This window comes from Sturnus vulgaris, chromosome Z (assembly GCF_052056855.1).
Source record: "Sturnus vulgaris isolate bStuVul1 chromosome Z, bStuVul1.hap1, whole genome shotgun sequence".
Lineage (NCBI taxonomy): Eukaryota > Metazoa > Chordata > Aves > Passeriformes > Sturnidae > Sturnus > Sturnus vulgaris.
This window is the reverse complement of record NC_142283.1, coordinates 64929322-64954832: the sequence shown is the minus strand read 5'-3', so window position 1 is coordinate 64954832 and position 25511 is coordinate 64929322. Positions and strand designations below refer to the sequence as shown.

The 25511-nt window shown below is 38.6% G+C and overlaps 2 protein-coding genes across 5 annotated transcripts in view; one reads left to right on the top strand and one right to left on the bottom strand.

The window, feature by feature from the left end:
• MTREX (Mtr4 exosome RNA helicase) overlaps nucleotides 1-807 on the top strand; it is a 41589-nt gene extending 40782 nt beyond the window's left edge. For 2 of the 3 annotated variants that reach the window (XR_015799274.1, XM_014887010.2), the window contains 2 exons: nucleotides 156-260; nucleotides 565-807. Coding sequence is in view for 1 of the 3 variants with exons in the window: in XM_014887010.2 (XP_014742496.2) it covers nucleotides 156-260; nucleotides 565-617 (158 nt within the window). In the remaining 2 variants the exon portion in view is untranslated. Of the gene's footprint in view, nucleotides 1-155; nucleotides 297-564 lie in introns of those variants that run through there. The other variant, XR_015799275.1, reaches the window with a different exon arrangement.
• PLPP1 (phospholipid phosphatase 1) overlaps nucleotides 682-25511 on the bottom strand; it is a 62791-nt gene continuing 37961 nt past the window's right edge. For both annotated transcript variants that reach the window (XM_014887011.2, XM_014887012.2), the window contains exons 4-6: nucleotides 14937-14994; nucleotides 3178-3354; nucleotides 682-1133 (exon numbers count right to left, since the gene is read on the bottom strand). In XM_014887011.2, the coding sequence (XP_014742497.1) occupies nucleotides 1008-1133; nucleotides 3178-3354; nucleotides 14937-14994 (361 nt within the window). In that variant the 3' untranslated portion in view covers nucleotides 682-1007. The remainder of the gene's footprint in view (nucleotides 1134-3177; nucleotides 3355-14936; nucleotides 14995-25511) is intronic.

Below are 25511 nucleotides of genomic sequence, written 5' to 3'. Positions count from 1 at the left end.
TACTGTGCAAACAGAAACTGTGCAAACAGAAACTAAGTTTAAGACATTTGGCTTCTAGATAAATTGAACAGGGATGTAGAAGGAACTATGACTTTGAATAATTCAGGACCAGTTACATGATATGGCACAAAGTTTTCCCTTGCTCTTTCGTACAGGTAGCATAATTCGTTGCATGAGGCGTCTAGAAGAACTGCTTCGGCAGATGTGCCAGGCTGCAAAAGCCATTGGGAACACAGAACTGGAAAATAAGTTTGCAGAGGGTATGTATTTCACTTTCACAGTACATTAAGCAATTTTAGAAGAAAAAGTGATGGGGAAAGGAGCTGCACAGGTAGTGATGGCTGAAGGTGAATACTTTTGTAATGTTGACTTCATAGTAAACAGCACCATTGCTGTTACTTTTCCAGATAACATCTTTATTACAAAGTTTGACTTAAAGGGTGGCTAAAAATGGATGTGCACTGACTTCCCTTTAGTACTTATAACATGCTTGTAACTATACTTTAAATAGTGGTTGTGTCAGTTAAGACTCTTAGATACTAATATTTTTTTCCTTCTTAATAGGGATCACAAAAATCAAGAGAGATATTGTGTTTGCTGCAAGTCTTTATCTGTAAGAGCAGATGTCTTCCAGAAACTATACTGACATGATGGAACAAATTCATCAGTGTCACATGTGGCTTCCATATCAAGTAATTCCTTTTAATGGTGTTTACTTAAACCACAGTTGATTCAACAAGGCATGTACAAACAGCAGTGTATGTAATATAACTTGTTACAGTTTTCAATAAAAATTTACAATTTTAATAGCTTTCTTCTAAGCAAGAGCTTGAACCAACAGAAATTTAAAGTTTAGATGTACAATAACTGTGGTAGATGTTACTATATACAGGTGAAGTGAGCATCCAAGAGCAGCAGCAGTCCCTTAAAGGCAATTACTTATATTATGGAGTTAGACTTGTGAAATTGTTTTCTTTCAGAGCAGTGTAGGTGATGTGGGCCATTCTTCATGGTTGATGATTGCTACCAAAGTGATTTCCATTTGTTGGCGTCTCATGTAGGGTTGTATGAGAATCTTCTTTTGGTTGAAATGTACACCCTCTCACTTTGAAGAAGTCTGACACATATACAACCTAGGTGAACAAATTAGTGTTAAGTGTTAATCAGTGTTAAATTAGACCTGCACTCATAAGTCTTTGAAACAAGGGCTCTGCTGCAGGCAAATTCTAGGATCAAAACTAATAAAAAGCTTAATCAGTTTGAAACATTAGAAAATGGCAGGGAAGTCTTGTACAAAATTCAGGCATCTGTTCTTTCAATAGCTTTTCACCTTGCCATTGACCATCTAACCACTCATGGTTGAATCCAAATTCAAGGCTTGTGCTGACTAACTGCTGACTACCCAGCACTGCTTCATTACAACAGCCATAGTTTGAACAGCTCTAAATGAAGGAGCAAAATGTGCATTTTGAGGCCCACAATGTAAGTTTAAAGTTTTTTCTGTAATTTAGGCAGAACAGGAGAGGTGGTGCTTTAGCTGGACCCAGCAGCTGTAAGGCCAGCTCTACCTATGTAGTCCTTTCCTGCAGGCCTTTAAACATACCACCTCACTTCTTCACAGCTAGGAGCATCTCCCTCAGTACAAGACAGGTGCTTGATCCAATTCTGCAGCTTGCTGTCTTCCACTGCTCATTTCACCAAGTCCCACAGCAGATGTGCTGGGCACAGTGCTGCATGGAGTGCAATAAATGAGAAGCCACACATGATCCCTTCCCTTCCTGTAGTCTTCCCCTCCCCGGCAACCCTGAGAACTGTGGAACACTGTCCATGGCAGAAGAAACAATCTCCCACCACACTGGCAGCTGGCTGAGGATCCAGCACACTGCTTTAGCCACAGACCAGGGGAGTTTCAGCTTCCACTTAATGCCAGATTCCCTCAGTTCAATTTAGTGATGCATTTGCAATTGCTTGCTGTTTTTGGAGAGGAACTCATCAGTTCTTTCAGATAGAGTCTGAGGGTGGTGGTTGGTGCTAGTGTATATTTTTTAAAATAATTTCCTGACCTTTCAATTCTATTCACTGTAATGCTACTTTCTACTCTTTCTTGTATTATTAATCACCTTCTGAATCATCCAACATCCTTGACTAAACTTGTTTTCCTAATAAAAGTGTCCTCACCTCTTTGATCTCTGATGTTTCTTACTCTCTGAACTCCTTTTCTTAGGAAAAGAGATTGGACAAAAAAGAGGGCTAGGATTATGCCAACATGTAGCCATTTAGTAACAGCTACTGCAGCCTGTATGATTACCCAGAGCTGCTCCAAGATTTGTTTTGATTATTGGTTGCAACTAGTAGACAGCTTTGTCTTGAACCGTACCCTTCTGACCTGAGAAAGCAGACAAAGTATTTATTATGGAGGTGGTTCTTCCCAGCTAAGCCTCAGTTCTTGGTAACTGAATTCTTCAGTATGACCTCAGTTCACTCCCATTGACCCAGGAGTCCTGATATATCCCTTCTCATAGATGAATTAGCCATGGGCACTCTGATGACATCCAGTACAACTGCTGTCACTAAGTCAGCTGGGCCTGATGGGACAAGTTCAGGCAAGTGTCTGTTTCCTGGCATAGCTTTATATTCATCAGTACAGCTAAGCATCACAGGTTCTTTGTGGTGAACACATTTTTAGTACTAGGAATGCACACAAGAAATGGTGAAGGGTTTTTAATTTCCCATCAGACTGAAAAAACACACTGTGTAAGGTGGCAAAGGCAGACACTTTGGTGCTCTCATTCTTCAAGGCCTTTTTGCCCCTGTTTAAGTTATACAGAATTCTCTGCTCTTTCACTTGAGATTTTGAATTCGGCTAGAAGCAAAAAGCATGATTTATGTAAAGAGGCCTACATGATTTGCAGTTACCATTTCCATTTTAGTTATTTGAAAAGCTCTTCAGCATGTTGTCCAATGGCTAAAACTACCATGTATCTCACTGGGCCAGAGCCTGCCTTACTCCCCAAGGTACTATTGCTACACCCAGTTCAAGGAGTTGTTTCCCTGCTTCAGCAGTTTTTGAAGTGTTAGAAATACAAGTCTGCTTTCCTCTGAACACAGCCTGCCGTTCTAAGGTGCTGTTCATAAAACCAGCATTTACACACACCCACCCCCTCAGGAATTACTTACAATGAGCACAGCTACCACTGCACCCTGGATAAGTCCTGTTAAAACATCACTCCAGTGATGCTTGTAGTCAGAAACACGTGAGAGACCCACATAGATAGATGCAGCAATGAGGCCAAATTGTATAGTGGGACGTAAAAGTCTTGCCCAGTCTCCTTTCATTCTTGCTTGAAGATAAAGCTGGAAGAAAAAGAAAAATAAATTACAAAACACAAAAGCACAGAAGCAGTAAAATTGTGTTGGGTCTTTTCAAGAAGAGTTGATGGAAATTTTATTGAGATAATATTTACAGCTGTTCTAGGTGCTATAGCTATACTCTTAAGGCTGCCAAGGCAGAGTTTGATAGTTTTGTACTTTAATTTATATATAACACCATCATATTGTTCCATTTGGACCAATAGGACAAATTAGTATTTTCAGGATAAAGGTACTAGAGCCGCTTAAGGCTTAAAAAGAATCCAGTGAAAGTCAAACCAGTATTTTACTCCTGCATGAATTACAGGTAAGCTTTATACAAAATACTTTACTATACATAGAGCTGACAAATTTTTTAACTTCATTCTCAATTACCTTTAGTAATATCGCCTTCCAGCATAGCATTGCAGCTGTAGCTAAGTATCAGAACTAACTTGATGTAATGACTGCATTTCTCAGTTGTCGCTGGTATATTTCACTGAGCTGCGCTCCTCACCCTTTTCAGCTGAATATTAACCATGTTACCACTCTGGTGGATATCTGAAGTTCTCATGTTTTCCCCTCAGGTCTTCTTTTTTTTGTGTACATCTATGTTTTTGATGTATTACCTCCGATTTGCAGTATGTATTACTTTCCCATCTAATCTAATCTAAGACTCTTGCCTTTGTTTCTTCTCTGGTCTGTCTAGGATCTGGCTGTCTACATCTGTCTAGCTCTCTACTTTCTCCAAATAAACTCTGTAAACATAATTGAATTTATTCTGAAACTTAATCCTATCCTCAAAAAACACCATAGTTACTGTATTCACTGAGAAAACAATATATTTGAAAGTTATATTTAACATTTCAAGTATATCTTCTCAGAAACACCTAGAAACTTGAGGGCAAGGACAAAAACTTAGCTGACAGTCTTGAGAAATGTAGAAACCAACACACAAGCATCAGGCACCAAAGCAGCACACCAAACTCCTGGTAGAACCCTCCACTGACAACCTCAAAAGCCATGGCTCACTTTGAGAAGCAGTACATTTACAATGTAAATACAGGCACAGAGAAGACACTGTAGATGCAGAGGTGATACTTTCCAAAGTTAAACATTTGGGGAATGTTTCTCTTAGTAACTTACATCATAATTTTGGCATGCTGACATTTTCAGCTATAAATGGAGCATCAAAAACATCAACCCCATCTGTAAACAGCTCTCTTTAATAGCAAGGTCAGGCTAGAATCAGACACTAAAGAAGCTACACCTAAGCCTAAACTGAAAAATAGTTTTTCCCCTTCAAATTGGTGGGCACTGCATATTTCTGTGGGCCTCAAATTCACCACTAGGGAAAATACAGTTTAACCACTTCAAAAATTATCTGTAACACAAAGTTCTTTTAACAAAAGGTGTTTTAATGGACTTACAGTGATACTACTTCTGGATTTACCAATGGTAGACAAAGTGCCTAATGGAGCAGAGCAAGGTGCAAGGAGCCATATGCTGGTAGCCTAAAGAGTTGGCTGGTGATTTGGTACTGGCTATTCTTTGCTATTGCTTTCCCTATTCCCACTAAATTTTCCTGAAGGCAGTTAAAATACTTTGCTGCAATGAAGTTTTTTCCATATAAATGTTTTCGGAAGTTGGCAAAGGGTGTGTAGTCATAGGAGGGAGAAAAAAGGGTTATGCAACCCTTTTGCAGATGTATGAGAAAACAGGTTTACTTATGAACACAAGAAGAAAATGGGGCAAGACTTGCAAATGCCAACTTGGAAAGATGGCAGCCCAGTGCACTGAATGATCAATAAAGCAGTCTTCACCCTTATGCAGCATGTATTCAAATTCTTTCTGATTGACAAATCATCAGACAAGAAATTTGGATTTGACATCTGTGTGAAAGCTTGATTTCTGTACTATAGGAGTAATCTCCTGTCCGAGAGAAGATCTGGAGCTGTTCTATCAGCTGCAGACCACAAGCAGTTGGCCACAGACCTCATGAATTCTACATGATGTTTCCCACCATCAGCTCCTGTATCTCTACAGGAAATGACTAAAGGCTTTCTTGCACCTTCTACTAGCAAATAGATTTACATTGTTCTAAAACTAGGTGTGAGAAGGGTGAGAAATGATACTACAGATAAGTGTTAGGCTGACTGATCCTTGCTGTGTTTAATTTCAGAAATAGCAGCTGCCATTCTGGTTACAATTGGGTTTGGGGTTTTGGTTTGTTTGTTTTGGTTTTTTTTATTGTAAGTAATTGCTTATTAACCAGCTGCTGCAATAGCAGATGCCATGTTATTTTTAAGCAGGTAACTTCAAACTGACACTGCTTTTAATAGGCTGAGTTGTGCTCCCCTGCCAAGCTTCTTCCCACTACTGTGACTTGCTCTTAGAAAGACAACAGCAACATGTGTGGCTGCAACAGGCCATTGGGTCCACGCAGGAAAATAAAGCAGCCAAGGAGAGGATGAGGTTTTGCTGATGATTCATGAAATGCAAATCAAGGTTAATACTGGAAGTACTCCGAACTTCCTTTACATTAGCCCTTAGCATAAAATGCACAATATGGAGATGTCCTAGCCCCACGCTGCATTAACTCTTGCTACCATTTTGACCTTCTTGTCTAACAGAGTGCAATGGCTTCATGCTGTTTACAGAACCTCCTCCTTTACACATGCCTCAGGTTCCTTGGCTCCTTTTTGAAGTAATTTACAGGATAGCTTTAGAGAAAGAAAACAGAAGCAAATCCCTGTCTCTACACCAAAGCCTGTTTTCTACAAAGGAGTAAGTTTTACTTATAAAACCTGTGATCTGTCGAAGCCACAGGAACTTTAGGAAATCTCATCTGGTTAATACTACTGACATGCCTCCTACCAGCATTTCACATATTGCTGAGAACAAATTTGTGAGTCTATGAACACAGCAGGAGCATCCCAAGTTGCTCTGGTAGTGACCTGTTCCTGTCTGTATTTTGACCATGCCAGCTTCCCTCCACACTGTTCTGATCACTCTCATACTTCAGCAGTTGCCATTTAGCTCTGCTGAATTGCTCTCCACTCTCCCATCTTGCTGTTTCTTGTGTTTGCTTAGTTAATTCCTTTTAAAGGTGCAAAGAGATTTCACAAGACTTTTTAATGGGATTAAATAATCTCCAGAGTTTTTTTCCTACTAGTTTACTCCATAATGAAAATATGTCCTCTATGCCACACACATCCTGAACACAAATTTCTTCTTAATCTATGGTCTAGTACTTCATTTCTAAAAATACACACAGCAATGAAGAGAAACACAGCTACTTTGTGGCCTCTTGCAAGAAGCCACAGATATGAATGGAAAGGTCTCTGCAACTGGAGAATTATTTGCTACTCCACATTTTTAGCATGACTTTTGAGCATTTGTTCTTTCACCAGAGCAGTATTAATTTACGTAAACACATGCCTACCTCATTTGGAAGTACAGTGACTTGTGTTTCCTAGATGGACTTCTGGAGGTGCAATCATGTGGGTTCACAAGGAAATTTTCTAAGAGCTAACATATCTTTGACTTTAAGGGCACAAAGTTGTTTTAAATCGACCAAAACCTACTCAGTTCATCAACCAAGATCATATTTCAGATACTTAGTTTCAAGACTTAAAACTCCGTGGTTATTTTTCATTCAATACCTTCTCCTATTTTTTCCAAAACCAAATTATACAGACATTCTGTACTAAAGATAATTTTGCCTGTTAAGGTATGGAAAATCCTGCATTTGTTCAAGAATGGAAGTCAAAAGGAAGAAACTTGAGAGGGGAGGGATTGTGGTGGTGTTCCCCCACCAAGTAATAATACTACTTGTACTAATTGATTTGTTCTGATACTTTTAAAAAATGGATTTTCTCTCAATACCAAAAGGCCTCAGTAATTGCATTGCCAACAGGTGTCTTGTCCTAAAGAACAGAAGCAAGGCACAACTCTTTGGAGATATACCTATTTTCACTCTTACTTCTGTCTTTCCAACCCTAACAGACTCAATCATTAACTTAAGAGCAGAACAGTGAGAACAGTTCCCAAGAGAGAAAATTCCCCTGTGACTAGAGAAATGAGAACACTTCTCAGTTTGTGCAAGTACTAGTAGTAGGACTCTGGAGATGAAACAAAGGTGCAGAAAGTCACTTCTCAGCAAGTAAATAGCATTTATTTTACTTATAGCTTAGCATTTACTATTAGTCATGTCTTACTTTGGTTTATCTGCCTGAGCAGTAAGAAAGAGCCCTATGGCATTACTGTTCTAGGAGGCACAAAATACTGCTGTGGTTGTAGTTAGTATTTGGATCCATTACTGGCTACCGTTAGGAAAGCTCATACTTCAAAGAAAGTCTGCTGACCCAAAAAGTCCCAGGAGCCACAAACCATAGGGATTCTTCCCAAACCAAGAAGCTCTGATTTAAGAATGCTTAAGTACAACTCAAGTCCATGCACACAAGTATGTGGTTTGATTTGGAATTTCTGAGGTGGAGGGAGTAGATACGGAGCTACTGTGTATAGGTGGTTTCATTGATAAGGCAGGGATGGAAGGAAGGGAAAGCACAGGAGGCACCAGTATTTCAAAGTCTTCAGAAAAACAATCTTTGCATAACTAATATGAAAAAATGGGGCAAAATTTTTCAGGAGGCCTGGGATTAGGCATTAACAGCTGAGAATCAAGGCACATTTCCAAAACAGGAAAACTCTATTTCTACAGATATCCCAAGGACATTCTTACAGGAGACAATACCCCCCTCTTCTAGACTGTGAAGTCTTCCACGAGGAAGTTGGGCAGATGCATAGAGTGCCAAAGTAGCTGTTCACCCTCCAATTCCTTCAGTAAATACACACTTTGCCTTTCCTTGAAGAGAGGGCAGTGCAATAATCACAGTAGTATACACTTTCACACTTTCTCCAGACACAGTTTGTATCTGAGCATCTTTGATAAAAGCCCGTATTAAAATATGATCCTCCAAGAGAATGGACCAGCTGAGACATTCAGGCTAGGTTCTTGCATAATGTTACAAAGCAACAGAAACCAAACATTTAGACCAATACACAGATAAGTGATCTGCCATCCCTGCTCTGGTCCTTTTCAGCAGTCCAGACACCTCTTCCCTGCTCAGACTAGGCAACAGCAGAGAGAAAAGCTCCCTTCAGAGATGTTCAAAGCTTTCTTCTACATCTGTAAATGTTTGCAGAATAGCTCTTTCCTTTCTGCTTTTTAAGGAAAACTTGAGAGATTCCTTCATATGAAAGCTAGTTTGTATAAATGCTGTTACTCAAATAGCTTTGTATAAGAGTTAGTCATCATTTCAGCTACATACAAACTCTGGAATTCAAGGAAATACAAGAAATCCAGTAAGCAGTTTAAAAATTGCAATTCTGAGCACAAGCCACAAGATGTGCTGAGAAATTACCTGTCATACACAATCTTATATTTATGCAAGTATTACATAGAAGTTCACCAGTTTATTTTGTACCTGGAAGCATTGTATCTATGAATAAATACAGAGCTATAGGCGTCAGCGAACAAGACACTGCCTGCAAACCAGAAATATGGATAATGTCTCTCCCATGTACTTTTAAACAGAGCAGGCTCAGTTCCAAATAGAAAACTGTATTATAAAAGGAATACAGAGCTGTAGAAGAATTCATGAGTCACTCATGAGCTGGGCTTCTCAAAAAAAAATTTAAAAGAATAAAAAAAAAAGGCAACTTAGACTTTGATGTCTGTCAATGCATTTTACATTTTTAATGAGATCATCCCCTTTTCATAAATGCATATTTATGATCCCTGGTAAATCTGCATTATTATATATCCTTTAGTTTTATTTGATAAAGCAGAAAATAAAAAAGAAAGAAGCAATAGTTCAAATTAGTTCTTCCCTTCTTCCCCTTCCAGTGAGCTAAAAGGATACAGGTCTGCAGGTGACTTCAGTGCAGGTGTATGTCTGAGCTGCTGTTCAAAGGATGGTGTATCCCTATTACTCTGACCACATCTGTCTCCCCCGTGCCAGCTCTGATGTTTGAACAGCCTTACAGGGAACTGATCTATTGGAGATCTGAAATGGGGGGGAAATAACTGAACTAGGGAGAAAAGGCAGAGTATGTACCAGAGTCTGGCTCTTTGAGATAGCTGGATCATGTTGTCAAAGGCAATTGATGTGCAAGAGCTGCCTCCTAAGCAATGGCCATGAAGCCCTGTCACTAGTAACAGCTCAGTTTTCAATACAATATCAAAACTATAATCAATCTGTTCTAAACAAATGCCACTTGTCCAGTGGGTAATGGGGTTTTTTTGTGTTTTAATCTTCCAACTTCAACTTGGCTGTAGATTGCCACAATTTCACATTGACCTAATTTTTACCATAGAGCAGGATAAACAGTGACATTTTATTCCATTGCAGATTGGAATACAACACCTACTCCAATGGAAAAAAAAAAACCTTGAAGTTAGTATTTTAACATTTACTTTAAGAACAAAGCACTGCAATGTATTGCTTTCACCTCAGTCCTAGAGGAGCCAGTTCACAATACTGGCATTATTACTGGTGGCCCTAACTTCCAAACAAACCAGGGAGAAATCAGTTCTTTGTTTGCTTGCCATAAAAAGCCAAAATAACAATATTAAAAGAATATTAGGAGCACACACAAGTGCTTCCATACTTGAGCCTTGCAGCATGACCAGTTACCCTTTATTTTTTCATCTGCTGAAAGTAAGATACTTGGTACTACGCACAGCTACAGCCAAACAAAGCATTTTCAGTAATTCATGTCTTTTCCTGAGTTTTAGAAGACTAGTCCTCAACTGTCATGTGGGCAGGAACACAGTAAAGGACAGTTCTGTAGGTCTAGTCAATAGCATTTAGGAAAATGAAGAAATAGATGCTATGCAAACAGACATACTTAAAATACTGTGTTAAAGACTCTAGTTTGAGCAGTGTTTCACTCAACCTCCTATTCCAACATAAACAATTAAAATCAGAGTTTGAGAGCACAGGTTAACTAGCACATTTGGGAGCATGAGCCTAAAGCCTGCTTTCACTTGTGTTTATCTTGTGTACGATCTCTGCAAAAGAAGGCTGTCAATCCCAGCCATTGGAACACCAGTTGCACTCCTCATCTGTAATTCCATGTGTCCTTGGATACATAAAATGTTCCCCATGACCGGTAGGAGAGCCACTCAAGTTACATCGTGCAAGATTCATCATCCCGTTTTGTCCCAAGTCTAAGCAGTACAAACACGTTGCCATCCCCAGAATAGCAGTGCCTCTTGGCTGGGTTTGTGCAGCCCTATTCTTCATCCTGGGATAGGTGCCCACAGGGAAGTGCCCAGGCCAGCTACAGCCAAAACTGATTCTGTTACAGAAACATAATCCTGGGCCACACCCATTTCTGCCAACTGTTCTCACTACTGATGGCAGCATGCATTTAGCATTTTAATTTACAATAACGTTTTAAACGTACTTAAATTGAAAATCAAAGCAAAAGCTGCATGCAGCATCTCCCCTTGTAGGGCAAAGGGTGCTAGTTTGGTCACATAGACACTGCTAAGTGTTCCACTACACTTGTCCTCCCATTCTCTAAACCAAGATTAAATAGTTTTAGTACAGGAGAGGCCATGCCAGCTGTTTGACTATAAAAAAAAAGGAGCAGCATGGGGAGAGGACATCACAGATAATTTGGGATCCATCATCTGTTATTAGGTCACTGGATTCCCACATACCATTGTGGTCAAACTCCCTCTAGCTTCCACACAAAGCTGCTGTTGGCAGAAACTCTTATCCCAGAGATAACAGCTCTGCTTGGACCCAAACTAACCCATCTAGCTCTGCCCAATCAGTCTCAAAATACATTCTCCACCATCGCTTCCTAGACTGACAGTCTGCAAGCAGGTTTTTTTCTGGGGTTTCACTCATTCTATGTTAAGAAATAGAAGAAACCATAACTTTAACCTGGAAGAGGGCTGAAAACCCAAGCAAATAATATAAACTATTTAACATTTCCATGCAACAAACAGTTAAGGTAGAGAATTTGATGACTAACACAGTGAGTGGTGTTTTCCATGTGTGACCCCTGCTAGGAGATGGGACATGCAGCACAGGATTATGTTCAAAACTGCAGTTTTTTCTCCTGATACCAGCAAAGTCATGCAGTCAGAACTCAGATAATTTTGGCAATCTCCTGAAAGCAGAAGAAAGAAATAATCCTCAGCATGATTCAGACTCTTGAAGAAATTCAAATGGTTGCCAAGTCAAAAATGTCATAGAATCGCAGAATTGTTTAGGTTGGAAAAGATCATTTGAGTTCAACTGTTAACTCACCACTGCCAAGTCCACCACTCCTTTATGTCCCCAGGTGCTGCGTCCACACATCTTTTAACTACCTCCAGGGATGGCAATACCACTTCCCTAGGGTAGCCTGGTCCAATACTTGACAATCCTTTCCAAGAAGAAATTTTTACCAATATCCAATCTAAACCTCCCTTAGCACAACTTGAGGCCATTTACTCTTGTCCCAATGCTGGCTGCCTAGAAGAGGCCAACCCCCACCTGGCTACAGCCTCCTTCCAGGCAGTTGTAGAGAGTCATAAGGTCACACTTGAGCCTCTTTTTCTCCAGGTTGAACACCCACCTCCCTCAGATATTCCTCCAAGAACTGGTTCTCTACAGAGTCATGGATTCTCCTGACACAGCACGTGCATTCAGCAGGTAACTTTTAAGAGCACACATTCTGCAGTACACATACACACACACAGACTCCTCCAGCCTCTCCAGAAAGCAGCATGATAGTGTCTGGTTATGATTAACACAGCCTCTGAGTAATGCCACATGTTAACAGCCTGTCCTGCTGGTGACTCAGCCCATGGCTGCAGAACGTGTGCAGGGTGCAGATGAAGCCAACATCAGAGTTCAGCAAATGAACTGGCATCAAGTGCTGCAGGTTTGGCTTGGAGCCAGCAGCAAGCATTCTGCCTTGCCTTGCCACGCAGGCAAGTGTGTATGTGTGTTTTTCTCACCTTCCTGCACTAGCTGTCTTTTTGAAGATATCTGCACTCAATTTGGTTTCTTGGTATGCAGTAAGGCTGTGTTCATCAGCAAGACAAAACCACACTGCATGGGTGCCATTAACCTTGTTCAGATGTCCCTACAATGGCCACATGGCAGTTTCTAGATGAATAATCTTATTATTGGACAGAAGGAAGTAGAAGTCTAATCTCCACAAAGCTGCTTAGTTTTACTGGGCAATATAGCTCAGCCAGAGACAAAAAACAGGTGCAGGAACAGACAGGGCTCTGGAAACTCACTGACTAATTAACAAAAAAAGAAGCTGATCTCCAATGAAACACTTCGTTCGAGTGTAATCTTAGAACAGTTAAAGGCATTTGTACCCCTCCAGTTTAAGGATGCTACTAAGCAAAGCCATGTTTTGCACTTAGTATAGAACTGAGTGAACACAAGGAGAGCTCTGAGCACAGGAAGTGTCTGAACCAGGACAGACACAAGGCCAGGATTTATGTACTTTGTACTCCTATGTACTTTGAAGTAGCTTGCATAGGAAGGGTTTGATTTGCACTTGACTTGCCACCTACCCATGTGGGAGGTTGCCAAGAATGAAATACACACAAAGTCCCAAGACAGCTAAGGTTGATAATTTCCTCTTCAAGGACTTTTCAGACAAGCTCTTTTGCATGGGTTCAAAAGAACATGCCACAGGCACTCCAGAAAGCATTATTCCAGCCACATGAAATTAGTAACTTCAAAATAAAGAATACTTTCTTGCCAAAGGCTGAATTTTTTCCAAGCCTAGTAGATTAACTAAACATGGTCTCAAGTCCAGGCTGTTCAAGATATCTTCTACTATCTTGCAGGCATCTAGAGAGTTGAATTATCTAATATAATTCATTACCTTCAATTAATGAGTTGAGAATTTCTCCTGACCACCACCATTTACCAGGCTGCAGCAGAACAAGCCTGACACACATGGGACAGAGGTAAAAGCTCAGACAGCTTCAGATCCCTGACAGACTGTAATCCAGTCAGTATAAATTATAAATAATTTATTATAATAATTTATATATTTCTACACACCTACCAAGGTCTTTCTTATCTCCAGGTTTGTCTTTCTGTGAGGTATAAGTATCACATTATCGTGTTGCTCAACAAGACCTCTGATGAGCGGTGAGAAAACCTCTGATGAGAAGATGTTGCATGGGAAGGTTCTGACTGAGGGGCATGTCAGTATTGGGGTGCTCTCTGTATAGCAGTAATTGCTTCACTCTACTGTGGAAAGACTGGGTTTGAATTGCTATTATGAGTGAACCCATATAATTTTGGAGACTGCCAGTCATAATGAGCAAAACCACTTTATTTCCAAAAAACCCAAACAGCTGACCGGAAGTCATACCATATTCTAGCCAAACCCAGGTCATAATACTTTTATGAACTCTTTGTATTTACATTAGGTAAGACTGGTCAGCAGGGGAGATGATCCAGCAGGTTTAGCCATTAAAAAACTGCATAATAGATCAAAACTGAACACCAAGCTTCTGAAATAGCTTTATTTTAAAATAAAATTAAAAACACATCTACACCATGCTGAACAGCCACCCCTTTTATGGGTGTGTAGTTGTAGGGGTTTTTGTTTAGTTTGAACAATTGGTCCACTCATTGTGGATGTTATACGATTGCCAAGAGAGTGCAATAATTAAGAATGCAACAAAGACAAAAAAGCAAATTAATCTGAGGTCTGTAAAAATTATGGAATGTACACATTTTGTTAGCAACTTATGTCCAGGACTAGAGTTTAATTATACAACTACATTAGCAACAAAATTCCATAAAGTTGTTAATGTCTTCTGTGGTACTACCTGGCAGGGGGAGAACAACAAAATCAATCTTTCATGTTATAAACCTTATGTTAAGAGTGAAGAAAATTTGTCATAGTTGACTTGGAACAATTTCAACTAAAACACCATCACCAAATGAAGCATTATGAATTTATTTTATCGCTAGTATTTACTGTCCCTTTGCTTTTCTCACTCTTACCTCTCTAAAAATAAAAAAATACAGAAAAATAAAAAGGAATTTGAAAATTCAATTTGATCTCCTGTTTTGTGCTTAGTGGGCCAAGCCCCAGTGTTTAAGGGTATTTTTTACTTTACCTTAAAATAGGTTTTGCACATCTCATTAAATCAGACATGTTTTATTATGGATTTTTATAAGGCTTATGAATTTAAAAGTATTATAAACTTTATACATTTTATAATGTTTATAATACTTTTAATGTAGCTGAATTTAAATAGCATCTTCTTTTCAAACACACTTGTCACTGGGTTAATTTTTTACGACAACACATGAGTCAAGTACCATATTAAGTATTTTTTAGGCATACTGAACATCATTCTACTTCTTGTCCCAATATCTCTACTCTTACAGCTCCTATTGAGAAGTCTTTAACTTGCACCAGACAAGCATCCTACAAAAGCAACATCCCGTGTACAAAGCAGCCAAGTAAATATTCAGTACCGGGTAATTAACAGATTGCTCTTTCCATCTAAATGATAAAAACATACTTACTGCTACGAAGAGCATGCAGTACATGGAGAATGAAGAATGGCCAGAATAAAATGATAGTCTAGAAAAGAAAATATCAGACATCATTAGTTTTCTTTTACAATATTCAGTCTGCAGTGATACTAATCTATATTATACAAGTGCACTGGTAAAAGGCAAACATGTCCATACTACTCTTCAAGGAGACTCCCTAGGCACATCACACAGATTTTGACAAACCGTACAGATTCACTACTCAGCAGTTATCCTTTTCCAGATTTAAATTGATTTCTACATCAGGCAGAAAATACTAGACTTTTGATTGAAGTTTGAACAGCAAGGGAGCACATCTTCAAAGACAGTAATCAAATGTCCTTTAATCTTGACAAATGCCAGAATACTTTAAATATAATTACTTCTTAACATTCCTCATCTTATAGTTCACAGTATATGTATGAATACATTAATCACCCCAAAACAATTACTTGCATTTAGTCACCATCAAGAGGCAGTAGTTAACAACTCATACCTAGTAGTTTATATTACATTTGTACATCTTTGTGAAATATATGATTCACAGAGACCCTGATCATTTATCTTTGAAGAGTAGGGGGGAAGGAAGGAATGTGGTTTATTAGCCACCCAACTTCAAAAGATTACACATCATCTAATATTTGCAGAGATGATTTGTATCTCATTTAAAGTGTCAACATTGCCTTCAGCTCCCAAAGGCTTTTATCTGGTCCAGGCTGAAGGGACTTGACAGGTGATGCTGATAGTCCAGGATTCTTTTGGCCAAGTCCTCCCCTACAAAGCTGGTTTTGTGAGGAGCCACAGCTGTAAAATAAATGGCAACATCCTCTTCAAGAAGAGAAGGCAAAATGGAAAGACATTTCTAATTTAGTCTTAAGCAGGGAGACGAAAGAACTGTATTTAGCACTACTTTTTTCCACTTTATGCACAGAGCCTTGTAATGGTGCTCCTTCACAGGCCACCAGCCAGGTCTCACCCAGCCTTCTGTGCAATTTAACCAGAACACTCCTCCTTCAGCAGTTTGGCATACAAAACATGGCCATGTGAAACAAAGTTTCATTGCTCTGCAGACTGACCTCTACCATATGGAGTAGGTCCCTTGTTTTGGTGCCTCTACCAGGCAGAGACCCCGAGGCCAGAGAAATTCCTGGTCAAGAGAAACTTTTCCACTCTTTGGACTAGGAGTAATGAAGGCAGCTCTGACGTGCTGCAAGATAATGAGGTTAAAGACACTACTCACACACACAAATACCACAAAGAAGGCAATGAAACTGTCTTGTGCACAAGTGAAGCTGCAAAACTTCCTCAATTAATTTGCACTTATAACATATAGAAACTGCATCAGAAAAAGCCTACATAGGTTTATTCAAGAGGTTGCAGAGCTTTTGCTTTATGGCTGACTTAAAACACGTGTGAAGAGCTCTTGGTTTCAGAAGTACTAAATAAGCAATCTGAAATAAGATGACTTTTGTTTCATCAACTGGTATTTTCCAATTAACTTCTTAAAGAGAAAAACTTTGACAATGTACTAGCTTCAGATGCTTAAAGTTCAAAACTATTAAGATTACCATTCCCATTAGTAAAACCATTAGCAAACATCTCTTTTCCACTCTTGTACTCTAACACTTAATATTTCTGGGCAAGAGTCCACTAGGAAAACCAATACAACAAGCATTTTGAAGAGCACTGTCCTTCAAACATGTCATCTGAGAACAGAAAGCATGCTGTTCTATGCAAGATACAGAATAAGGAATTCTTGGCTCCTATAACAATATTTTACCCAATAGCTCTGAGGCTATTACTGCTGGCCATAAGATGACATTTCCTACATTTATTGAAAGCAACCTGTTGCCAGTTGAAGGAATTTAGAAGACTAGTAAGTGATAAAAGGAAAAAATACCATTATTTAAGTTAGTTTTGGAATTCCTACACCCTGTTAAGAGTTCTTGACTACTAGTCTTTTTTGTTTCAGGAGTGTATTAGCCTAAGGTACATTAAGAATGCCTTGTGCCAGATTGAAGATTACAAATTTTCAATGCATTCTTACTGGGCATAGATAAGTACACAGTACATGACCAAAAATACTGTGCTTAGCACATTAATTATTGCCAGAAATACAACTGGGACAAAGTACTGATCCAACTTCCACATTGTGCAATCCCACTGAAATTTCTTTTGCAATACAGCTGTCTCTAGACTTCTTTAAGATACAGACGTTTAAAAAAAATAAATCTTAAAATCCTTTCAAAACACTAAGATCGACAATGAAAAATTTCCCAACAATTCATCAGCACATAAATAACATCTTCCCAAAGCCAGGAGAATGTCACATCTATCAGACCAGCCAAGCACTTGCACAGCCCAGGTTTCTTTGTGATGCTACTACAAGTGCTGGTTTGCCATGAGCCAGCAGTAAAACAGTATAGACAACTCTCCAAATCCTACCTTTCACCAGTGAAAGAAAGGCTAACTTGTCCCAGTAGGAATTCAAACATCAGATTCCAAGATATCCTTTTCAAAATAGTCTTGGAACAATATCCAGTGAAACTAAGTATCATGAAATAGAGCTGGCAAGTGTAGTAGTCTTGATCTGATTGTTTCCAAAACGGCCAATTCTGACATCAAAAAAAACAGTTTTTCAGAGGTCCATGTCTTTCACTTCACTTTCATTCACAGATCTCTTCCAAAGTCAGGAAGAGGGCTTCATTTTAACAGAAAGAAAGCATAAGCTTTAATTACTTCCACTTGGACATTATATTATTCCCAAGTCAGAAGAATACTTTAAGTAGTAACATAAAACCAGCTTCAGGTCTCAGTTGAGGTCTAAAGTATACTCCTAGTTTCCAGTGTACACAGTAGAGCTTGACATCACAAAAATGTCTTAAAACAAGGTAATTTAAGGGCTGTTTTGCTTTCTTTACGCTTAGTTTTGTAATGAATTTCACATGGCTTCTAATAAAGACAAAAGACACAATAGTTCCTAAAAAGGTCGTCATAAGATTGACTAAAATATATCACTATGGATTATTACTGAATGTCTGCATTTTTAAAGAATACCTGGAAAAATAATCAAAGTACAAATAATTCCTACAAGAAGCATATCAGCTGAATGACTTTGTTATTTTAGTCAGGATTTCTAAGCCCAGATAAGCAAGACCAAGAGAGATTGCCTTGGAGGACTTGACACTGACAACCTTCCATTACTTTCCATGCACAAGGCCAGCTTAGCATAGGGAGCAGAGCTAGCCCGACAGGTTAAGTTTCCTCAATTAGTAGAAAAATGGAACATAGTACACAGCTCATAAAAGGATTGTTTGCCTAGACTGTGACTTACAAGAGAGAGTATGTTTTAAGTTCTGCTTGGCACTATTTTGTAGAGTGCATGATTTCTTAAGTGAATTACTGCACACTGGAACACAGTAAACGAGCCTGATATCTTGCTTTCATTTAATGTCTTCACATGAACACCTGAATGTGCAGAAACTTTAAGACAAATGCAGGAATCTGACAGGGAAATGAATAGCCTTGGGAAACACAAGGATAGAGAACAGCTAAACACATGGTACAGTGGAGCATTAAGTGGTGAGAAATTAAAGTAAATGACAGTAAAAAGATATGCCACAAAAAAGGGCATCCTGTGGTGCTACAATAAACCTGGCAGAGGCTGAATGATAACAAAATATTCCCAATGTAACTACAGAATTTTGGAATGATCCCTTGGAGAAAAACAGAAGGCTCAGCAAAACGTTATGCACACTGCCATATCAAAGCAAATAAATACACCCAGCTGGATTAGCCAGCATGGCCTTTCCATCTTCAACTTCCCTGGATTCTCCCAGTCTGACCCAAAGCTTCCACTGACATTTATGTTACCCATTCCATGATCTGGAGGGGAATAAATGCCATTGTGCTACAGCTCAGCTTGCCTGCGTGTGTGAGTAAGCCAACACCTATCACAAGCAAGCCACATGCTTGTCAGTGAAATATTCCTAGTATTTCAGTGACATGGTTTAAAGTGCTAGTTCTACACTTAAACACCACATTCTTTAAAGTCCATTTTCCCTGTGTTCAACAATCAACTTGTTCTCCCAGGATCCACTCTTCCCTCATGTGCTGGACTTGCACCACTGCAATTTGCAAGATCAGTGTGGGCTGGAAGGCTGAAATTAAGCACTTTTGTCATTACTGCAAAGAAAAGCTTAAATACAAAAGCAGTTCACCTACTGAACAATACCACGAACTACTCAGAACCCCACGTTCCCAATTTCTCCACTTTTTTCCTTTTCTGCCAGTAATTATACCCACACTTCAGTACAAAGCCATGCATTTACACATAGGAAGACACTACCAGAATCTTCACAATTCAGCAATCTTCATCTGGAAAATTTTATACACAGTTTTTTCAATAGGAGACCTAACATTTAGTAGCAAGTATCTTGCATAATTTTCTATTCATATCTGGGGTGAAGGATGGATCTACCCAGCTCTGCTTTATGCAGTAGTGGCAGATAGTGAGGAAACTACCAGTGCTGGCATGTAATACACATTATTTAATACCATGACCATGTTTTTGTAGACTTTACACTTTTGTTCTTTTACAGTCTATCACACACAATTAGATTTCCCTGCTTATCTTACTGACATAAACCCAATCTAACAGGTTGTAAGAAGAGACAGATATTTACTAATTTCTAACCACCTGCCTAACCACCAGCCTTTGAAACAAACACTGCAGACTGTGCAAGAAACAGAAGTATAAAGTACCCAAGCTCAGGATCAACAAGAAGCAGTCTTAATCAGCAGTAAGTACTACAATGGTTGTCTTCACTGTTAGACTGACCACATTCCAAAGTTGGTTAAAAGCTTCTGCTGGCATGATTTGATGGGTGTTTGTTTGTTTCTTTACTATCTGGGAATTGAAGAAATTAACTGATGATACATTCAAGTGTGCAGATATTCTGTAAATGCTATTTAAATAAAAGTATTACACACCGACAGAACAGCCTAACAGAACAATGACTACCTAAGCTAGCTATTTTGCATCTGACAGCAGAAGTTTATATCAGCAGCTACCAAGGGAATAAACCTGATTGCAAAATAACCAGTAATAAAAAAAATTCATTGTTTTTTTTTCCTTTTAAAATAAGCAGCAGTCAATCTGCACACGGAAATTACAAATTTTCTTATTTTTTTCCAAGGGAGCAAGAAGTTACCAACTCCTGTCATTCAGATGATGCCACACTAAAACATATACATTTTGAGCTTTTCATATTCCAAAGTCCAACAAAATTCCATGCTGCAATTTCCTCATGCACATTGCAAAACCATTACAAAACAAGTTATCTTTCATCAGCTCTGATTTTATCATTCTATTTAACTCAATGCACAAAAGGAAAGTTTAATTTTCCACAACATTTCCAGGTAGCCTCCTCCAATAGGGAAGAAAATAAAAATTAGGACTTTGTTTACTTCTCTTCTTAGTAATTCCATCTCAGGAAAAGACTAACAGTCAAAATAGCAACAAAGGGTACTCAAACCAACATTTCTAAAGACTATTAATATGAGTTTGCTCTCACATGCACCAGATTACAGGCTCCTGTACCATTTATTATGTCTGCATAATTTATCCACATAATACTTTTTTGATTGGCCGTAGTGTTATTTTGCATAAAGGGAATGAATACAGAAAATTATAATCTCTATTAAATCAGGGATTTATGTGTTATTCCTTCTTTAAGGAACTGCTTTGGGAAGAAGTGCTTGGCAAGTATGCAGAACACATCCTTCAGCAGATTCTTGTAATCTTCAAAGGGGAAAATTAAGGAGGCACTGGGAGAACAGTTAAGGGGATACTTGTTCCTGCAGTACTATATCCTCCTGTTACTTTAGATAGAAGCTTTGCAAACCAGTGAAATTCTGTGAATGAGAAGATGCATCTACCTGCTTGGCTGGCCACAGCTAGCTTCCAAATAATTTTCAGGATACACTGAACATGGACACATATTTTGATTTTAAATTACATTAAGCATGATAAGCTTAACTGAAATAGATTTCAAGCCCAGCTTTGTCTGAAAATCATTAAAGGGGAAGAGTTTTAGTTCCAGTCACGAAAATGAACGTTACCTATCACTACTCAAAAGGCCCAGTTCACACTAGGGCAAAAGAGATGTAAGATCAGAAACAAGATCCAGATTGCAGAACTGCATCTCAGTTGATTAGAGCATGTTCACCTTTCAGATTCAATTCTTCCTACCACCAGTCAGTTTCTTTGCAAAGGCAGCTCCTTTTGCTCCCAGATCAAGTACAGCCCCATTTCAACATGCACTGCCAGCCCAGAAGCTTCTAAGGGTTAATGCTGAAAGGCTTTTATTCACTGCCATTGCTCATTTTTCCTTCCATGTAAAATTATAGGTAGTTGCCCTGACTAAGCTCCACTTCTCAAATGTGATAAATAACTTCACTAGTACTGTAGATGCTCCCAAATCAGCTAGGTTATATCTTGAATAACAGTAATGGCATAAGGGTGAAAGCAATGTTTAAAGAAAAAGCTGCACCATCTAAATAGTAGCCCGTGTGGCTTTCCATTCCTTTCAAATGCCTTGGTATCCAAACTGCTTCTGTTTGTTTGTTTTTTTGCATGTATGTTTTCAGAAGTGAAAACTAGTAAATTAGACTCAGATGAAAACTCCTATACATAGAAATTTCAGTAGTGTAGAGCACTTCACAGGTTGAAAGCTCCATAAAAGAAATAACCAGTGCTATACACAACATACCAGTATGCCCTTGATAAACACATAGTAAGTCTCTGGTACATCAGGAATTTCTGATTCATGACGCTGACAGAAATTGCCAGATGAGAAGTAATCCATTTAATTATGCTTGTATCATTAAATGCAGTTTGGTTTTCAACAAAGCTTGAAGAAGTTTCAAAACAAAATATTGGTATATTTTATAAAAGCCAAGTAATTTTAATGCAAAATAATTCTTCACTATAGAAATACTCCCAGTACTGACAGGCAGGGAGACAGGAGAGAAGGAGAGGGACAGACTGCTTATTTAACAGAGATGGGTTAACCTAAAGTGAATGTTCAGACTCTTAAGTTTAAAAATTCCACAGCAAACCAGTAGCTATCTAATAAAGGGAAAACAAAAGCATTCATTTAAATAGAAGTAAAAAATGCATAAGCCTTGGAAATTGTGCAAAGGTTTTTTGGGTTTATAGTTGTTTTTTGCTTTAACACAATAACAGTTTTGAAGGGATACATAGAACAGACAACATAGGAGTTTCAAAAGTTTTGTTGAACTTCAGGCGAAGTTATATGGGTTAGTCCTATAGTTATACCAGCCATCTGGCAGGGGTGCCCTGCTAGTGAGAGCTGCTCAATGATTTAACTGCACTCACAGCTCATGCAGAGCTACAACCAGAGAAGGAGCTATGAACAAAGCTGACAAATTCCTGGAAAACAATTGATAAAGGGCACCACCTTGGCAATAGTGTTGAATAAACTATCAATGTCAAAATAGTCAGCTCTAATTTCCTAAAAACTTCCTTTGAAGATTACATTTTGAGTTTGCAGTGGAGACTACACACAGCTTGTTTTGAGCTCAGTCAGCATGGGAGCAGTGCATCAACTGAAGCAGGGAACTCTATTTTCCTTTAGACATCTGAGTTGTAATATGAATCCGTCCATTAGTAATACAATTATAATTATGAACCTTCACAGCTGTGTCACCTGTTACCACAAACAGAAAACTGAAGGACTGAAATTAGAGAACTACAAATATCCAAAGTTAAGTTTAACTTGAAAGGAAGGGTTTCACACACATACGTTTCCTTGCTGCGCAAGTCTGCTTTTGGGGGCCAACAAAGCTCAGACTGCACAGAGTGCCTCTGAAGTAGCAGCCTCCTACAATATGGTGTAATATTTACCACTTCAGGTTCAAAGTTTCAATTACCATGTATGTGCTTAGTGAGCTGACAAATAATCCAGGAAGGGCAGTTTCCTGGATCTGCTTTGTCAGGAGGTTTTCAGTGTTGCTCCCCACCCAGAACTCTATTGAAGTCTCACCCCAACATCCATACTTAGCAAAAGGAGGTAAAAAAAGTAATATCTAACAGAAATATCTAGAAGTTAATGACTGCATTATTGTGACAAACCTACACTGCTCAGCTAAAATGTAATAAATACTACTTCCAAGAAAAAATTGTAGTAAACGCAGGAAGCCTAAGCAGGTAGATAAAGGAGCCCTTTATTGCCTAGGACAATTACATATAGGAAAAAAAATTTGTACTGTACAAGGATTTGTACTGAGGAGAGTTAGTTTAACCAGTGTTAAAGCAACAAGATGCAACAAACTGTACTGCAAACTGCAACCAAATTTAGCATCATTAGAAGAAAAGGCCATTATCAACCCATGTGAATATGCTGGCATTCAGTTAATTTTCTGCGTATTCATACCATGCTCTGTTCCTCCTTCATATTCACCTGTCCCATTATGGGAAAAGATGGATTTTTGAGAACAATAAATAATGGTTTTGTTCTAACTTGATTCTAAAGCTCTGAAATACTAAAGCATGTTCTCAGAATTGGTTAACAACATGATTCAAACTTCAGCTACAATAGGTCTTAACAATAAATTCCTTGTAATACATACTAGAGAAGATATTTATGGCGACCACTTTAAGTGCATCCACTGCCAGTACTCATTTGCAGATCACCCACACTACTGCTGTATTCAGAAACAGAGGTTAACCAAAACAGGGTATGTATGCACGCAAGTACCACATGCACACACTATTAACTGCTCTTGCCATCATACCTAAAACTGTTTGCTTAAAGGGCTAGTCTTTCAAAGCACTGTTTAGACATGTGTTTTCATATCCTTCACTAGAAAAGATCTGGACCCTTACTTCTGATTCCCAGCTTTGCAGTGTATTGACTGAGGAAGAAAATGTTATGCTTACAGCCTCCAATCTGCAACTGTTCCATGTCTAAGAGCAAGATACTTAGGCACTTTACACTCATGGAATAAAAAGGCTGCTTGGTTTACATGATGAGTACAGATCCCTGAAAAATGTGTATAATTGCCCTGTTTTCTCCATTTTAAAAAGCATGAAATAATTGGGAGGTGAGATGTTTGCTACATGCAGCTTCTTGTTCTAATTAATACTGCTCCCTCCACTTTTAGAAACAAACCTGAACTGTCTCCTTGTACAACAGTGAAACTGCATTGATATGGAAGCAGTATCAATATATCAGTTCCAAAATGTGAAATAAGGTTTGGAATTGCATTCCTGAAGAATAAGTTTTATTACACATTTTAAAATCCCAAAAGCTGGACCCAGCAATTACTCAGGTTTGAAATTCAATCCAGATTCTTCAGTTGCAGTCCAAAAGGACAACAAAATTCCATCACAAAGGGACATCTGGCATTTATAAGATCCAGATCTGATATACAAATGCAATAGAAAGTCCTCATATTTGCATCTCAAAAGAAGAACCAAAACAAGCCAGCAATACCTCAACAGTAGATGTTTAAAGAGAATGCTTCCAAATCTGCACCTTAAATGAGAGCTCAAATAAACAAACTTCAGAGTAAAAGTTAGTGAATTGAAGGTTTCAAGAAGTTAAACCATATGTTGACCCTTCTCCTTTTAACTCATGGTAAGGTACAGCTGGAGAGGCGCAAAAACAAAATACAAATACATTAAGGAAGGTCAGAAATTAGGGAAATCTTTTCCAGCCTCCCAGGTCTTCATGCTTAGTGGCAAAGTTCAGAGAAGAGAGGTAGTATCCAGCCCCAGGAGACCTCACCACCATTACTGAAAAGCGAGACAAGCCCACGAGTCCATGAGACACACACCCAGTGGTGCTGAAGAAGGCAGATGATGCCATGATGAGGCCCTAGAAGACAGATCTAATAGATTTAGATACCTCTAAAAAGCAAAGCAAAGGAGCAGGCATGTCCCTCAGATGGTTAAAAAACATGGATGAGTATTCACAAGGCTTCATGAAAACTCCACAGCTACCTCCACATTAATGAAGTATTTAACCCATTCTTGCCAGTCACTGTAACAAGATCTCCACAATCTTCAAGATGATGTGCACATTAATAATAATGAGGGGAAGGTAATGCAAAAGGTATACTCAAAAGGATAGAAAATGATCTTTTAGGAGAAGCAAGAGAAGACAGCATATTTATTTTCTGGAATAATTTAATCCTTTTTCTGGTGATATTTTTAAAAGTTGTTTTTTAAAAATAGCTTTAAGTATCATTGGTATAAAAATACATATTTCACATTAATCCACAACTATGAAGAATAACTTTATTACCCAATTGCCATGTATCTGAGTTGATTCTTAAACTTGTATCCACTGAGTGAATTTGTCCCAGTTAGTCTGTTTCAGAGACTTACATACCCACTACGGCACAACAGAAAATCAGGTACACTGAACATGTGAGAAGAGGAACACGTTAAATAAAAGCCTTTTGCTTTCAAGTGTTTTAAGTTCAACATTAAGTTCAACAGCATTAGCCAATTTGTATTTCTCATTCCTTAGTGAA